This window comes from Gracilinanus agilis, chromosome 2 (assembly GCF_016433145.1).
Source record: "Gracilinanus agilis isolate LMUSP501 chromosome 2, AgileGrace, whole genome shotgun sequence".
NCBI lineage: Eukaryota > Metazoa > Chordata > Mammalia > Didelphimorphia > Didelphidae > Gracilinanus > Gracilinanus agilis.
This window is the reverse complement of record NC_058131.1, coordinates 537,877,130-537,896,018: the sequence shown is the minus strand read 5'-3', so window position 1 is coordinate 537,896,018 and position 18,889 is coordinate 537,877,130. Positions and strand designations below refer to the sequence as shown.

The 18,889-nt window shown below is 38.0% G+C and overlaps 1 protein-coding gene across 1 annotated transcript in view; it reads left to right on the top strand.

Moving 5' to 3' along the window:
• Positions 1-18,416, top strand: part of LOC123235985 (transmembrane and coiled-coil domain-containing protein 5B-like) — a 60,172-nt gene extending 41,756 nt beyond the window's left edge. The window contains exons 2-12 of the mRNA XM_044662230.1: positions 6,600-6,644; positions 7,415-7,564; positions 8,255-8,372; positions 9,062-9,112; positions 10,147-10,218; positions 11,205-11,261; positions 12,788-12,847; positions 13,787-13,851; positions 15,499-15,562; positions 16,877-16,920; positions 18,218-18,416. Coding sequence (XP_044518165.1) covers positions 6,600-6,644; positions 7,415-7,564; positions 8,255-8,372; positions 9,062-9,112; positions 10,147-10,218; positions 11,205-11,261; positions 12,788-12,847; positions 13,787-13,851; positions 15,499-15,562; positions 16,877-16,920; positions 18,218-18,416 — 925 coding nt within the window. The remainder of the gene's footprint in view (positions 1-6,599; positions 6,645-7,414; positions 7,565-8,254; positions 8,373-9,061; positions 9,113-10,146; positions 10,219-11,204; positions 11,262-12,787; positions 12,848-13,786; positions 13,852-15,498; positions 15,563-16,876; positions 16,921-18,217) is intronic.
• The last annotated feature ends 473 nt before the right edge of the window (positions 18,417-18,889 follow it).

Here is an 18,889-nt window from a genome sequence, read left to right as displayed (position 1 = left end):
AGGAAGGAAGGAAGGAAGGAAGGAAGGAAGGAAGGAAGGAAGGAAGGAAGGAAGGAAGGAAGGAAGGAAGGAAAGAAGAAGGAAGGGAGGAAAGAAGGAAGGAAGGAAAGAAGGAAAGAAGGAAAGAAGGAAGGAAGGGAAGAAGGAAGGGAAGAAGGAAGAAAAAAAGAAGGAAGGGAGAGAGAGAGAGGGAGGAAAAGAGGGTGGAAGGGAGGGAAGGAAGAAATGTTTCAGTGGAATACAAAAGTCTGTTTTATCATTCCACTGAGATGAGGCATTGGAAAGTTATATGGCCAATCTAGGGGGGACGAGTAGTAATGGCCATATCTATAATTTATAATCTTCTGTTCCATTCTCCTTCTCTTTGTTCTTTCTCCCAGTTTTTTGTGCTTATATTACCCTCCTGAGGCTTGGCTATGCCTGTAAAATGATGATGGAAGCATCCCTAGATGATATGCTAATACAACCAATATCTGTAGGAAGACAACTCCAGAAAAAGACTTACTTGTCTCATACAATTCTATTCAATAATCACTGACTAAATACTTATTATATGTCAGGCCCTGAGAAACTTTCCTAGGCTCTTTCTTTTTCTCAAGTATTCACACATAGCACCTTCCTAACTTCTTTTCTCTCACCACACAGAATTCTTGGGTTTGTGTGGAGTGAGTCATTAGTTTGTTATTCTCAAGGTAATAGTTATTAATATCTCCAAAATGAATACATCTAGGACCCCAGTAAAATTAGTCTCTCCTAGGATTACCTCATCCCATTCAGAATACAAAGGGAGTGAGACAGAACAACTTCCCTCTCTATCATCAGAAGCAACCAATGTCTCTATTATACAAAGTGTCTTAGGATGAGCCCTTTAAGTTTATACCTCAAAATGCTAATAAATTTGCCCTTTCTGCCAGTTTCTGTAAACCCTAAACCATGTACCACATATCTATCTGCATTCTGAGTAAATATGCAGATTGGAACCTCTAACTGAACCCTGACCAGAGTGTTCCATCAGAATCCATGTGGTTATGTAAATTAGAACCTCTAACTGTCAAGAGAGGTTCTAACTGAATCTGGGGAGTTAGAGGGGGGGTTCCAACTGGGAATGTAGCAGGTCTAGGATGTGAGGGATTTTCCCCAGGTTTTTCTCTCTCTCTCTCTTTCTCAATAAACCTCTGCATTGTCATTGATGGCTTCCCAGTCTCTTGAATAGTGCTTAGACCACTTCTGCACACAGATGGTTCCCTGACCAGGAAACCAGAGAACATCAGAGGGTGCCTCAGTTTGCCTATATGAACAAATTATTTGTTTAAGTGGACAGACTAGGGCTCTCATTATGCTTCTAAAGAACTTGAGCATCGAGAGAGAAATAAGAAAGCCTGGGCAGAGCAGGAAGCAGTGAACCATGCCAATCCAAGAAGAACATCATTCGTGAGTATCAATAAGGGTCCATGATAAGACATATTCTCCCCTCCCTACACTTGGCATGTGGGTAGCTTATGAAGGGAGAAGCAGGGAGCGAGATGAAGAGCGTTAACTAGGGACTGGGTGAAAAGACACATCAGGCAAGACAGCTTGCCTGAGTCTGGACTGGTGAGTCTGAGAGTGAGTGAATCAGGGAAAAGCTAGCTTGCAAGATATCTGGGCTGGGGAGCCTCAATGAAGCTGCTAACACAGGGCTGGAGGTGTAAGGTTCAGCCCTTGTTTTGAAGATCAGAGTTTAAAGTCCTAGAGGGAAGAGACCATGGGACAGAAACAATGGGCAATAGAGGAGGAGAGACAGGCCATAGCAGATAAGGCTGGGCAGAGCAGGAAAGAGCCAGCCAGCATCCCTCGTTGGGATTAAAATTACAAGCTTGGGGTAAATTTTCTCATTTTGCAGTTTATGATGGAAGGGTTTTTATTAAATACTATTGTTTTCAATAGTCCAGATTAGAAGTGGACAACCAGAATAGGACATACTGGCCAAAATATGGGTCAGAGGAAAACTCAGTTTGTGAGACTTTGCATTTGACAATCAGTAGGAGAAAGATGAGTACCAAATGAGGAAAAGGTCTATGCCACCCTCTGACTTCTGGATGTAGAGACATTTGTGTTGAGGAGAAGGGAAGAAGGGAACAAAGCAGCAGAGGGGGAGAAGGGGAAGGAGTCTGAGTTGGGAGAGGAGGTGGAGAAGACTTGGGACCTGTTGGAGTCTCTTTCACTGCCCCCCATCTGTCCTCCCCAACCAGTGCCAGTTCCTCCCCCAACATTATCAGCACCAGTCCCTCCTGTTGCTCCTCTAATTCCATCAGCATCTTTACTGCCTCAAAACTGAGCAGCAGCAATTGTTTCCTCAGATCCATATGGATCTATGATCAGAGAGTTTAAGAGATTACTAGAAGATCCGACAAATCTCTCTTTGGGAGGACTGACAAAACAGTATCCACTCAGAGAGGTCCACTGGGGCAGGATTTGGGGTATGTCAGTTTTCTACTCAGTGCCTTTGAAGGGTGGAATTTAAAAAAGGAAATGAGGAATTTATTGGGAGACCTTGTAGTAGTGACAGAGCAGGATGATCAGTTTTTAGGACTGAATTTTTACTCTTGGCTGGAGTTAATGGCAATTTTACAGCAATTATTCACAGAAGAGGAGAGAAGACAAATTAGAAGGGCAACCATGTGCGCCTGCGATGTTGAACATCCCGAGCTTGACAGGTAGCTGAGTGGTGAGCAAAAAAAAACCCCATAAGAGATCCAGGATGGAATAGCAATGAACATACCCACTGTAGAAATATGAAGGATCTCAGAAAGATGATTTTCAGGAAATAAGAGCATCAATGCCCGGGAGTCAAAATTTAAATAAAGTCTATGAGACTAAATGGAAGAAGGATGAGACCCCCATTGAATTTGTTAATAGGTTGAGGGAAGCATTTAGCAAGTATTCTGGTATAGATCTGACTGGGTCTTTTGGACGAGGTCTTTTAAAGACCTATTTTATAACCAATGCATGGCCAGATAGCCACAAGAAGCTCCAAAGGATAGATGAATGGGCGATGAAGCTCCTTGACAAATTGCTACAACAGGCTCAGATGGTCTATATCAGGAGAGAGGATGAGGAAGAGAAGAACAAGGCCAAAGTTCTTTTTCAGGTTATTAAGGAAGTACAGGATATGCAGGAAAAGGCTTTGTACAATAAGCATGCTAGATTGAGGCAGACATTGAGAGAGGAGGTAAGGAGGGAAGAAAGAGTCAGAGGAGAGCAATGTTTCATAAGAAAGAGGCATATGAAACGATTGGGAAGTCCCCAGGGGAACTGAGAGTTCCCCTGGCCTGCTACAGCTATGGTGAATTGGAACATGTGAGGAGAGAGCAGAGGATTTTTTCTCTCACAAAAACTGGGGACCAAAGGAGTCAGATTTTGTTCTTTAATTCATTCTTGGAGCATTTGGTAACATTGAAAGTGGAAGACCAGCCAGAGACCACTTCCCTGATAGAGAGAGAGGCAGCTAGGTTGTCCCTTATTGTGTTGGCCCCAGAGGTTAAGCTTTGTAAAGTGAGGTCTGTGGTGATTGGGATAAAAGAGAATTCTCCTGTTCCCATCACCCAACCAATAGCAGTGAAATATGAGCAAGAGGAAATAATAGGCCAGACTAGAGTGAGGAAGAATGAACAAAAGTCTCCCCAACCTGGGGAAGTCAACCCTATTTACAGATGAGTCCTCACTAGTGTTAGATGGAAAAAGAAGGAATGACTATGTGATAATTGAGGGAAAGAAAGATGATGAATGTGATGAATAGAGGCCATACTCCGGGAGGTTAGTCAGCTCAAACCTGTGAATTAGGAGCCAACAGACCAGAGAATGTGTTTAAGAAATTCAAAAAGAACACTTTTATGAGAAGAAATTTTGCATTTTGCTCTCTCTGTTCTTTCTAGAAGAAAGAGGCTAGAAAAATGTGTTCAACATTATCTCCTTCTTCCTCTGATAGCCAGAAAGAGAGGGAAGGTGGAAGAGAAGGACAGAAAGGGATATTTTGATCCCACAATAAGAAAGTATTAATTTTAAGGTTGACATATGTGGTCTTGGAAAATCACAGATGATTCTGGAATGTACTTGTGGAACCAAATAAAGTGAATATAAAAGTGACTTACTATTTCAAATCATTTATCAATTAATAAGATTCCAGAAGGGTATACTATTCTGACCCTCCTGATTCAAGTAAGGCAAAATGAATTTTGATGATCCCTGAGTGAAGAAGTTATTGGCATGAGCCAGTGACAGCTTCTCTTTATACATGAAGTCAGCTAATGAGCCTTTTTTTTTAAGACATGAGGACAGGTCTTTTCCTTTGTGACAAATTCCTAAAATTATGACAAATTCCTACAATTGGCACAAAAGTAAATTGTGAAATGCATGTTCCATTTCCCAGTTCCAGTTCCCAAAACAACCAAATAGGTCAAAAGTTGAAGATTAGGATAAATAGGGGTTGAAATTTGTCTTCCAAACATTTCTTTTTAGCAAAAGCATCTCCAAAGTTTCTGCAAACAACTTAGAGCATAGAAAGCAAGTTTTTGCAAGCAAAGTTCATCTTGGATGAAGACCTTTGAAGATGGGGCATGTCTAGTTAGCAATGTTATTAGTTGTTGTTACATATAGGAGAGGCAGGTGAGAATAACACAACTTTGAAAATTAAAGTCGAGGTGTGTTTGTGTGGGGTGAGAAATTAGTGTGTTATTCTCAAGGTAATAGTTATTAATATCTCCAAAATGAATACATCTAGGACCCCAGTAAAATTAGTCCCTCCTAGGATTGCTTCATTCCATTCAGAATACAAAGGAAGTGAGACAGAACAATTTATGTCTCTATTATCAGAAGCAACCAAAGTCTCTACTATACAAAGTGTCTTAGGATGAGTTCTTTAAGTTTATACTTTAAAATGTTAATAAGTTTGCTCTTTCTCCCAGTTTCTGTAAGCCCTAAACCATGTACCATATATCTATCTGCATTCTGAGTGAATATGCAGATTAGAACCTCTAATTAAATCCTGATCAGAATCTGTAAATTAGAACGTCTAACTGTCAAGAGAGGGTTCTAACTGAATCTGGGGAGTTAGAAAGTGGGTTCCATCTGGGTATGTAGCAGGTTGAGGATGTGATGGGTTTCCTCCCCAGTTTTTCTCTCTTTCTCTCTCAATAAACAACTGCATTATGATTGATAGCTTCCCAGTTTCTTGAATAGTGGCTAGAACACTAATGTACATAGGTTCATTATTTGACCACAAAAATTCAAGGTTTGGGCTTGGGCATGTTGGCAAGTTTGTTCACCTGCACTCAGTAAATTTAAGGGAGTGATGATAGTGACTCCAAAGACCATTTGTCCTCAAAACTGAGAACAACTATAAAATCAGTCCTAGCTCTTTGACTATTGTTATAAGATAGGCCCCACATCTGTGATTCAGTGCACCTTCATCTTGAGGTTATAAACTCCACTCCCTACTCTTTCTACAATGATGATCATGAGCTGTTGCCATTATGACATGCTGGCCCCACCCTACCTTGGATGATTGATAGGCCCTTTTGCCCCTGGGAGAGCCAATTAATCTCTACCGAGCCACTCCTTTTAAAGATTGTGAACCATCCAAGGATTTTTGAGGGTTCTAAAGACTTTATAGGCTGCTAGAGGCTACACAGGCTTCTGGGTTCTTAGGATTTTCTCAGGCTCTAAAGACTTCTGAGGCTTCTAGTCTCTTAAGAAACAGAAGGCTTCTGAGGGCTTCAGTGGGCTTTGAAAATTCTAAACACTTCTAAAGGCTTCTTTGGGCTCTGAAAGCAACAAATGATTGGAAACCTGTGAAGGCTCCAGAAGTTTTTGAGAGCTTTTGAGTTTTTGTAAGGTCCAAGTGGAAACTTCCAATGGGAGAGGGAGAGGGAGAGAGAGTGGAGAAAATCTGTACATACAAATATGTGTCAAGAAAGGAAAGAGGATGACAAATAGAAGGCAAAGAAATGGGAAGAAAGAAGAAAAAAAAAGAAGTAGAAGGGCAGAATGAAAAAGGAAGATGAGGGACAGGAAGAAGAGAAAAGAAGAAAAGGGCAATGACCAATGGAAATAAGTGGAGAGGGATCTTCAAAGTTAGGCCTGATGATATCTGGCTTCATTCTGAGCATAATGTGTGACTGAGGTTACCCAGGACAACAGAGATAGGACAGGTCAACTCAGACAACAGCCAGCTCAGTGTTGATTTCCTCCAGGCAGCCATGCTCACCATTTCCATTTCTACCTGTCCAGAGCCTTAAAAAAGGCAGGTTAAATTAGAAATAAATTAGGCAGCTGATTTAAGAAACATAACTTCTACCTCCATTATTTTTTGTAACATTTAATGGGAATATATATATTGAATATAATGAATCTGGTCATGGGTAGGTGGTTCAGTTTCCAAGGGTTAGTGAGTTATTCATGACCAAAGTGAAACATGAAAGGGATAAAGTGAAAAAAGAAATTGACCACAGTGTGGGCCAGAAACTGAGAGACCTGTATTTTATCTTGAGTGGATAATATGAAACTAGATGCTCTATTTGTCCCCTGACCATTATTAAATGTTTCTGTTCTCTTTTTTAAAGGAAACATATGATGGAAGAAGTTCGTAAAGGCTCACTGGATTATGTGTAAGTAATGAGAGCAATAAAAAGGATCCAGTAAGGAAATATTCAATTAGAGAATTCTGAAATTATTTTGAAGCCTCTCTGAGAAGAAACTTTAAAGTGACTAAGGGTTCCACAAAGCTAGAAAGAGGATTTTAGGCATGATAGGTGAATGAAGGTCTATGATGGTACTGTATGTAATTCTCAATCAGGCTACATTGGGAAGACCTTCTTTTATTGACTGTGTCAGAAGTTAGAGCAGTTTATAGGAGATTTTGGAATTCTCTTTCCTGCTCACCTTGATATACCACATAGGTAAGATATGATTAAAAAAAATAATTGTAATGCGCAAAAATGTGAACTTGCAAAACAGACATTTCACATCTGAAAAGAATCCCCCTTGTGTTTCCTTTATTTTTTTAAATTTATTTTTCTTTAAATTAACAAAAGAATCCCTCTAAATATTAGCATTTCCTAGTGCAGTCGAGTTATAAACTTCTTATTTATAATAGTTTTTGATTAATAAAAATTCAGTTTATACATATATATATCATTTTGGAACTTATGTATGACAAAAATTGAGGTATAGGCAAAACATATCTGAGATAATTTCATATGTAACATTGCCAGAGGAATCCTTTCTAGAACTATATCCTTCATTTTGGAATTGGAAGAGTCTAATCAATTATTTTTTTTTTGTCTTAAACCATATTTCCTAGAAAGTAGACACAAGTATTTTTTTTTATTTTTCTTTTAACTAAATTGATTTGGATTGTAATAATATCTCTTTGTAGATCCCGAACTAAGGAAATTCTGAGATTGGAGCAGGCAAAACAGACTCTTGAAAACCTGAACTCGGATCTTGAAAAAGACATGCAAAACCTAGATGAGGCAAACCAGGCCCTTCTTGTCCAAATCCGAGAAAAAGAACTCAAGATTCAAAGGTCAGAGTTGGGGTTGGGCAAGGCATGTCTCCTCTAGAAGATCCTCTTCCTAGGGACAGATCATCTAGAGATGAACAGGGTCATTTCTCAAATGAGTTCTTTTAATAACTCAAACCCCAATTTAATCTTCTTAACTCATATCTCAAAAAGCAAAGAACTCTGAGAGGATCTAAAAGATTTTAAAACATTCCCCACACCCTGAAAATTTTTTGACATAAAGGGCCATATATATATATATATATCCTAAGAAAATAGGAATGTTGGATTTGAAGAACTAACTAGGTTCTTCCCATTCTCACCCCTTCAAAATTCAGATTTCATTGGTCTATATATTATTTAAGGTTCATATTTGGTCATTACCAAAGCTTCTTCAGATCTATGCTTTAGAGCACTGGACCTGAATTCAGAAAGAGCTGAGTAAAAATATGCCCTCAGACACTTACTAGCTGTGTGTCCCTGGGCAAGTCACTTAATCCTGTTTGTCTCATGTTCCTCATCTCTAAAAATGAGCTGGAGAAGGAAATGGCAAACCACTTTAGTATCTTTGCCAAGAAAACCCCAAATGGCAGCACAAAGAGTCAGATATGACTGAACAATGACAAGAAAAAATGTTTTCCCCAGGATGTAGCCCTGTAATTGTGGCATAGTCTTAAGTATTGGTACTTATCTATGTCATATTTTGTTATTCAGTCTAGAAAAAGAGATCACCAAGTCAATAGACCTAGCTGGGGAGAGAGATGAGATTAACCGCACCGCATCTGAGAGGGAAGATGCACTGAAAGACCTGGAATTGGAGACCACAAAATTGGTAAGGGAGGTGGCATCAAGATGGCTCAGGTGGATAAAGATGTAGATAGAGAATCAGACCTGAAGATGAGAGGTCTTGAGTTCAAATTTGACCTCAGATACTTCCTAGCTGTGTGACCATGGACAAGTCACAATTCCAATTGTCTAGCCCTTACCACTCTTCTGCATTGGAACCAATATTTAGTATGAATTCTAAGACAGAAGGTAAGGGTTTAAAAAAAATTGGTAAGGAAGGAACAGGAGAAAGATCATTGTAATGGATTTAGTTTGTTACCATGCTATTCTTTCTATCTCCATGGGATATCTTCCCTGATTTTAATAGCTTCTAGAACAAGTACAGTAACAGAAGTGAAATTATAATTGTTTTCAGATGTGAAGATAGGGAGGGAAAACTGTGGAAATGGAGTGGTTGGCATAAATGAGATAATATATGTAAAAACACTTTGAGTCATATGAGAATTAAAGCACCACATAAAAATCAGTTTTCATTATTATTATTATTATTATTATTATTATTATTATTATTATTATTATTATCACTCTGTTTGGGCTCTGTTCCCAGATCTACTCTCATGTTATGTTAGGTCAGAGCATAGTTTTGTCATCTGACAAAAAATTTGGCAGGAAAGAGGACCAAGAGCAGATGGGAAGATATGAACTGCCATGCTGTTTATTTCTTTATTTCTTCAGGAAAAGAGTAATGAGATACTAGCTAAGAGTGTGAATGAGCTACGGATAAAGGTAAGGTCCCTGAGTTCCCATAAGATTTCCAAAGGCCCCTAAGTAGATAGTCTCATCCAGACAAAGATGAATAAGGCGGGAGGATTATCCCATTCAAAATGAAGCCTTATCCTGATCACATGTTGGTTTCCCACACCATGATGCCCACTCTCTATCTGTATGTTTAGAATATATGAGAGCTATATACTGCCTGAGGCTTATTGTCAATGAATATAAAATGGGCCCAGTATTGGAAAGGACTAAGAAGAAAGGAAGAAGTCCTAAGAGGTTTTTTTAAATGGAGGAAGAGGCATGATTCGTAATTTATTTCAGGAGTAAAGCACTATAGCTCTCAAAATTCTTCTCTTGGACATAGCAGTTTATGGGATTCTTTATAGCATAAAGGCAACTGGACAACTGGCTTTCTTTGATTTCTGCAGGAATGATTGATCCCCTTTTCCTTACCCAGATAGTTCTAATCCCTGCTTTTCTCTCCCTTTGATAAATATAGAAGGTCAAGTTTTGTCTGTGACCCATGACCCAGACTGCTTAGAACAGGATCACTTTGGGTCAAATGATATTTCTATTAAGTACTTTGCAAATATTAAAGACTTATGTCTATATCAACTGCATATACAGGTGGTAAGAGTTTTTGGAAATCTATGTGGTTTGGGCTAATATGGGCTTCAAGAGTCCAGGTTGTGGTTTCTGGGAAATAAGTATTGTGGTCAGGGGAATAGATAGCACAGCACAGTTAGTTACATATACTTCAAGGTCAAGGCTGGCCCCAACTGAGCCTTGGGGTCAAATTCTAGAAAGAACAAGAATAGATAAATAAATTGCTTCAAATGGTTTATAAGGAACCAGGTAATTTTATTAGGAAGGAGCTATCTCTTCTACTCTGGCTAATGTTGGGAACCTGAAAAAACTAATGATCATCAACTGGAAATTTATTGCCCCTGAATTAAAATTCAACAAATTATTATTTATTTTCTGGATGTAAGCTTGTTTGAATGGAACTCATGTTTCATTGTATTTCTGGATTGGAGTTTTAGCTTTCCAGGAAACCACCAAAGAAGACTGAAGTTGAGAAAGAATCCCTAAAACAGATGTTGGATGAATCAAAGGTGAATACAAAGACCAAACCAAAGGATTCTCTGATCAATGTTTTGACATCTTTAAGTTTCCCAAATAACAATTTATCCTAAGGCCATATTGTTTTAGTGCTCTTATAGCTGAACTATTGGGTCCTACTTAATATCCACCCTTATTGAGACACATTTTATCTGAAACCAATAAATATCTATGCTCTTACATCTCCATGGACTTCAGAATTATACATTTTTCCAGTCAGTTCTTTCTACAATGATGTCCAAAAGAGTGGTCATAAATCTTCTTAAAGTCCTCATAATTCATTAATCATTTCAACAACACTAAATGCCCACTGTGAAAAAAAGCACTTTAAAGAATACTATGGAAAGTTATCAAGATAGAATATGATCTAGTTCCTGCCTTTAAGAAGGTTCCCATTTAGTTGAGTAGACAGATTAATTATACATGTGAAATATCTATTTTGTCATTTTTGTCATTGAGCAAGTAACCCAGAGCCTCAATTCCCTCATCAAAGGAGGTTAAATTAAATTACTTCTAAAGTCCTTCCCAATTCTAAACCTATGACCTTATGGCATATAAACACAAAGGAAATATAATCAACTATGGCGATGAAGAGATAATTCTAGAATCACTATGATTTTCTAACTCACAGTTTAGAGGCCTATGCCAAAAAGCCTTTGGATTTACAGGAAATAGAACAATTTGGTTGTTACACTTTTATAAGGAGAGCAGCATATAAAAATAGTTCATCAAGTACAGATGAGCTGATTTTTCAAAACTTCTTCCCCTCAAATAAGAGGAATAATATCCTCTTGTCTCACCTATGGGTGTGTAATGTTATAATGTTGGGATTTGAAGGTAGGGTATCAAAGTGCTAAGAAGGATTAAGGCATGCTCTTAGTTTCTTTGAGTTGAAAATAAGAGACTTTCACAACTGTCCATTTTTCTTCTTACTGAATATATCACTAATTCTGTTATTTCTTCCTACCATCCCCCATAGGAGAAATTACAAAAAGCCACAGCCTTTTGTGCAGAACAGGAAAAGGAACTGGCTAAGGTAATGGCAATGACCTTATTATTAACCTTTCAGATTATGACCTTCTCTTAACCTTCTAGTTTGAGATACAATTTTGGGCAGGACCATGAAGATGCTCAGAACCAAGTCTACAGGGAAGACGACCTGTGTTAGTTAAGGGAGAAACTCTGACTAGTGTGTGCTCTACAATTGGACACTCCTTAAAGGATGGAGATTAGATCTTCCAATCTTAAGACTTCTAGCTGTAGCTGTAACTGCTGTTAAATAGCAACTGCTGCCTGTAGGTGGAAAAAAGATTGGGATTGGAATCAGGAGCACTGAGTTAAGGGTTCTGGCTCCTCTTCTAACTGTGTTAAAAACAGGAGCAAATCACTTAATCAATCTGAGATTCAGTTTTCTCAGTTAAGAAAGTGAGAAAAGAACACAAACTTATAAAATTAGGAGAGTACAGTTGCAAATCTTAATGTGCTCTATAAATATCATGAATTCATCATTAACTGAAATAAATGAGGAAATGAAAAAAGCAGCATGTCTTAGGATCAGATTTAAATCAGGAAGACTTAGATTTTAATTCTAACTCTGACAAATACTAGTTGTGTGGTCCTTTAATCTCTCTGTGCCTTTATTCAGCTCTCTATTAGAGGATAAATTACACAGAATTGGTGGAAAGAGTTCTCATACTAGGAGTTTCTCCACTGGGATGGAATGATAGACTTTAAGGAAAACAAATGAATATCAAATACGTACTTTTTGAGCTTCTGAATCAAATGCTTAAGATTAAGAGAGATCCTTCGGAGGACAGCTAGGTGGATCACTGGAGTGAAAGAGCAAGACCTAGAGATGGGAGGTCCTAGGTTTAAATCTGGTCTCAGACACTTCCTAGCTGTGTGACTCTGCACAAGTCACTTAACCCCCATTGCCTACCCCAGGGTTAGGCAACCTTTTTGGCCATGAGAGCCATAAACGCCACATTTTTTAAAATGGAATTTCGTGAGAGCCGTACAGTGCTCACAGTGCGCACTCCTGTAACAGCGTCTGAAAAAAAATTGACTTTATGGCTCCTGCAGAAAGAGCCATATGTTGCCGACCTCTGGCCTAGCCCTTACCACTCTTCTGCCTTGGATCCAATACACAGTATTGATTCTAGAACAGACAGTAAGGTTTAAAAAAAAAAAAAAAGAGGGGTCCTGGATCAATTGCTCTAGGTTCATCTCAAAATCATGTGGATGAATGAGGTAGAAAGAACACTATTTTGCAATACACTATTGCAGTATCCACAGGGAACTGGCCAGACACAGTTCCTAACATTTTGACTTAATTTCTTATGAAAGTATGACTCCTTTTACTTTGGCTTAGTTTGATCGCAAATGGGTCGCAAAAGTGAATGAAATAATCTCACCTGGAGTGTAATTGATTTTTTAAAAACTGTGTAATTAATGGTATCATTGAAAACAGTAAGAGCATCATAATAGTCATTCTAGATAACATTTACATGTCATTCTTGTTTCTGAACTAACTCAGTTTGTTTTTTACTTCTGACTTTCTAGGTAACATCTGAATACCAATCTGTGAATCAACTCTGTGACGATCAGGCTCGCTACATAAAGGTATCAAATCTGGAGATTTTAGTGGTCTTTGGAAAGTCATCATGAGTCAATGATAGTGAGACATGACAGCCAAAAATATCATAGAGAGGCAGAATGTCTAGAACTAGAGAGATAATAGTTCCTTTGGCCCTGGTCAAACTAGACTCAGACCAGATGGTATTTTTTGTGTATTATATTTATGAAAGATATTGACTCATTGGAGCATGTCTAGAGAAAAGAGAGCAGGATGGAAAAGAGGTCAGATACCTTATAATATGAAGATCAGTTGATGGGGTTGGAGGAGTATTTATTTTGGAAAACAGAATACTTATAGGGGAAATGTGGCAGCTATAAGAACAATGGATAAACGTGGTTGAGGTATAAATTTCCACTTTAGAAAAACTTCTTGACAACTGGAGTTGCCAAAAGCAGAACTGGCTGCCTTTGAAAGTACGTTTCTTTTTCATTGGAGGTTTTCAAGTGGATACTGCCTAATTGTTGGAAATATTTGTTTCCTGTTCGTAGAATATTGGACTGGGTAACCTCTGAGTTTCTTTCTAGCACTCATATTCAATGATTTTATGAATTTTTCTCAACAGAGTCAAGATATGAGAAATTTCATTCAGCTGCAAAAGCAAAGCCACATTTCTCTTAAGGGCTCTTGGTCAAACAGTGGAATCTTTGGTCTCCCACTGGTCTTGCCATGTCTAAATCTTTTAAAAGACACTTGTCTTCCTGCCTTTCAACTTTCTCATCAGTATCCTCCTCCACTCTATTGTCTGTCTAAAAACTTAACAAATAAATACCCACCAGAGTCTTCTGCAAAGCCTAACTCTTGAAGGAGCCTGTCAAAAAAGAGCTTGGGATTACTAAAAATTTGCTCATTTTCATTGCAATTGAATAATTATGAATTATTTCTTTTATTACTGTGTGTATGTGTTTCTTGATTTCAATGAGCAGAAATACCAGGAAATCTTGAGGCTGATGGAGGAGGATAGGGAGATATTGCTCCTTGAAACAGAAGTGTGAGTTTTGTCAATGTCGTGTTTGTCTTAATTTGAGTCAAGCCCACCAAAGTCTGTGAAAGAAAAAGTACAGGCATCCAAGAAACTTAATGCTAAACTGAACCCTACACATAGGAGGCTCTTAGTATTGAGCAGAATTGAATTTCCAATTGTACATTAGACTATTTCTTCTGCACTTTTAAGGAGTCTAGGTATGATATTGACCACTGGCAAAGAGACATTTTCTACTCTGAGAAATGAACTAAATAAAAGAAAAGAAGGAAGTCCATTAGGTCAAATACATGACATTCATAAGTGATGCTACAGTAGAAAGATCACTGGGCTCTGGAGTCAGAGAACCTAGCCTCAGATCCTACACTCAATGCTTACAACCTTTATGACCCTTAGACAAGCCACTTAAAGCCTCTGGATCTCAGTTTCCCTCATCTGTAAGTTGAGAGGGTGGTATTGGGCTAGAGTGCTATCTGAGAGTCTTTCTAGCTCCATGTTTATTCCTATGAAATGGATGAGACCAAATGAGATATGTAAAGTGATTTACCAAACTTAAGGTACTATATACATGTTAGCTATTTTTATTATTAACTATAATGACTATAGGATATAGAAATTACATGAGTTATTTCCAATAGATCTATTTAGAAAATTTTCTATTTTTAATTTTTTTATTATGAACTTAGCAAACATCAGCAAACACAAACATTACAATACTCAAAGAACAGAAAAGAGAATTGTATTTCAAACTGAGCTGTTAACTTTTCTTTAAAAAGTGGTTAATCTTAGGGGGCAGCTGGGTAGCTCAGTGGATTGAGAACCAGACCTAGAGATGGGAGGTCCTAGGTTCAAATCTGGCCTCAGACACTTCCTAGCTGTGTGACCCTGGCCAAGTCACTTGACCCCCATTGCCTACCCTTACTACTCTTCTGCCTTGGAGCCAATACACAGTATTGACTCCAAGATGGAAGGTAAGGGTTAAAAAAAAAAGTGGTTAATCTTTCTAAATTAAATGTTTATACTCAATTTAAAAGTAATGCTAACAAATAATAGTAAAAAAAAAACTGCCCTGTTTATGTCCCCTTCTGAACTTCCTTCTTCTCTCCTTTTGTGTAATTTCTAGCATTTCATTGACACTCTTTCTTTTTTTTTTTTTTTGTATCATATCATTAACTATTAACTTCCTATTCTGTTGAAACCTCTATTGAAAATGTAAAAAAAAAAGCCCTATGTATTTTGTAAACCTTAAAGCATCCCATATAGTAGTTATTATTATTGAGAATAGCATGGCTTTAAGGGATTGAACTGGTCTCAAAGCCAGAAAGACTAAGTTCAAATCCGGCCTCTAACTAACTATAGGACTCTAAACAAATTGGTTTTAAGGAACCCTCTAACACTATAAGGTGCCTAACATATTGGTAAAGGGAATTTTCTCATCTGGGATTTCCCTATGCCACTGAAATTAGAAGTTTTTATTATTTACATTTCTTTGGATTCCTACTGAAATCAGGCTTTGGCATAGCTATTAATAATGTGGAAGGAAAACAGATGTTTTGACTAGTAACCATTTTTATAGCAGTGACTTACATCAATGTAAATATCTGAAAGTCCTTTAGACATTTCCAGGCATATCTTTGTTTTTCTTTTTTCTTCCAGAAACAAAGCCCAGAGCTTGTATAATCAATCTGGGAAACCACCTTTAATTCTGGCAGAGGTTATGGTAAGTTTCCTTTTGCCTTAATTTTATGCTCTCTTTTACCCTCTTCATTCATCTTTATTCCCTTAATAAGTAAAATCAAAGCAATATAGAATAGGGATTATTTGAACCTAAATATCAGAAATTTTATGGAGCTATAGGTGACTTCTTGAATAACTCAATTCAACAAACATTAAGTGCCAAAGACAAAAACAAACAAACAAACAAACAACTCCCTGCCCTCAGGGCACCTATATTCTTCTTGGAAGAATGTGTGGCCCAGTCTGCAGAGAAAATAAATGCAAGGTAATTTGAGGAATAAGAGAAAGAACATTAACAAAATCTTAAAGGACCTTAAAGATGCTGAAAAGGAGAAAAGAGGAGAGGACAAATTCCAGGAACAGGAGCAGAAAGATGGCTATATACAATTACTATTTTCTAGGGTGTAAGCTCAGTTAGCACATTTCAAACATGTTTAGGCTACAGTTAAAATATAATTCCTTTTTATCATTCCTCTAATCTTGGAGGAACTGTCAGTCCTCACTTCTGGACCAACAAAGATATCTGGACCAACATCCTGATTTGCAAATCTTCCCCCAGTCAAAATTAAAATACAAAATTCAGACCCTACAAATTGCATTGGTTTGGGTACTAGCTTCAACCAGGCTCTTTCCCTAAGGTTCATGGTTTTCACTTGTACTTTATACTCTGCTGATCTTTATCTGAAATATTCCAGTAGTAATCTCAACTCTTTAGGGTTGTTGATACTCTACAGGGGTCGGCAACCTTTTTGGCCGTGAGAGCCATAAACGCCACATTTTTTAAAATGTAATTTTGTGAGAGCCGTACAGTGCTTACAGTGCGCACTCCTGGAACAGCGCCTGAAAAAAAAAATTAACTTTATGGCTCCTGCAGAAAGAGCCATATCTGGTCCTCAAAAGAGCCAGATATGGCTCCAGAGCCATACGTTGCTGACCCCTGCTCTAGCAGAAGTACTGGTTCTGTCTACTTCTACTCATGTCTCTGAATGTTCTTCCTACCCTTAACATCTTGTCTAGCAATTAGTATAGGGCCTTGAACATAGTGATCAATCAACAAACATTTACTAATTGTCTACTCCGTGTTGGTCACTGACCTAGGCACTAGGGAGATGAATAAATAAAGGAAGGAGAGAACAAAGAAGGGAGGGGAGAAGAAAGGAGGGATGGAATAAAGGAGGGAAGGAAGGGAAGGGAAATGAAGGAGAGGGAGAGAGAAAATGGATGAAGGGAAGGGAGAAGAAAGAAAAAGATTCTAAGATCATTTTTTCATTTGTTGTTGTATCTATTGCTTTCTCAGGAAGAAAAGTTGTTTAAAGAATGGCAAAGACATTTTTGGTTCAGGTAATTGGAAAGAGCTTGATTTAACTAGCCCAGAATACATTTCCCCTGGGGTGCTAAGCAGGTCCTCTTCAGTTTAGGATGATCTTATGCAGAAGACCAGGAGGAATACTTGGCATCAGCACAAAAAATCCATTAGTCACAAAGCATTAGACCAACCCACAGAATTCTTCTTGGTCTTCCATACCCACAACTAATGCTGGAGTGAAGATTTGTTATGTATTATAGCTAGGAGCTGCAAAAGAATTAAGATATACAGGATGAGATTATAGCCCTATTTTATTTTGCTTGCCCTAAATCAGAGGTGTCAAACTCAAATATAAATAGGGTCACTAAACCATACATAAGCATATCTGAGGGAACATAGTTGACTTAGAAAACCACATATTAACACTATCTACCTTCAATTGTATATTTATTTAGTTAAATATTTTCCAATTGCTTTTTAATCTGGTTCCCAGGATTATTGCAGGTGACAACTGAATTCCACATTTCCACCCTAAATCTTACTTCTTTAAAAGTACATTCTCTTGGTTTAGACCTGGAGTATCTGTATCTGTGCTAATTTATATGACTAGGATTGATGATTAAACGATATTTTCTTAGCCCCACCATTGACATAGGAGGTAGCTTTAGCAATGCTTCTCAAACTCTCCCTGCTACTATTTGTAAATTTCGATGCCTGTGACAGCCCTAGTCCTTAAAGTAAAGGATTCACTTAATTGATTTAGCTATAAATCTCATATGGTGGAAGTTTATGGCCAATGTGGACCAATTCTTGGCAGAGGGTATTCTTGCAATCACTTATTTTTTTAGGGTCATGACATATCATTTCATCATTTTTGAGAAATCACAATGTGGAAATATCCTACACCAGTGATTCTTATACTTTTTAGTCTTGGGACCTCTTCAAACTCTTAAAAATTATGGACAAGCTTTTGTTTGTGTGCATTATATCTATTGAGATTCGTTATATTTATAAAACATCTTTATTATTATTACAAAAATAGTTTTGACCTTGCCAGCTCCCTCTAAGAGCCTCAGAGATCCCCTAGAGATCCCTAGACCACACTTGGAGCATCACTGTCCTACACCAATTAAAATCAGCATCTCATCAAGAATTTACTCAGAAAATTACCTGGGTCATTAAGAGATTAAATGGCTTATTTATGGTTGCACAGTTAATATGTGCAGGTCTTGAACTCAGGTCTTAACTGTGGCCCAGGCTAGTCTTTGATTAGCTCCTGTGATGAATCTCTGCAACCTTGGTCGATGATAACTTGTTCTCCTCTTTTCGCAGTATTTCCCTGCTTATCTTCTTGATGATCCTGTTCCTCACCAGGGTGCTGAGCTTCGGGTTTTTGTATCTTCATTTCATAAATCCAGATTTTCTCCTGAACAATCTGCCCAAGATAATGGACAGAAACACCTTGTGGAGGCTGAGAGGCTTTCTACTTCCATCTCTCAATCTCCGTGTAGAAGACTTTTTGCCACACTAGTATAAGATCAGGGTATTCCTCCTAAAAGGTCCCACGTCTCTTCCAAACTTACAAAAAGGAAGTGACAAGCAGTCACCCAGGCTTTGGGGAGAATGGAGGGGCCACAAGGGTGGACAATAAGAATTCTCTGGGTCCGAGTTGTTCCCAGTGCCCTCTCCTCTGCAATCTGTAGACATCATTTTCTTTTGATTCCCTTTATGATTTCTCTCTTCTAATAAAAATACAATCATTTAAAACATTTTGATCAAGTATTTTCTGGATCATTTGGTATTGCCCAAGGCCACATGTGCCTGGGGTAGACGTGAGATATGGGGGTTTTGGTTTTCTTCATTGTAAAGCTTGAATGTTGTGACAGATGTTATCCTAGGTAACAATGCAGGGACTCAGTAATTCTGCCCTTGATTGATTGAATCTGACTCCCCAAATTTATTTTATCTCTAAGTATTCTCAATTCAATTCAATTCAATTCAACA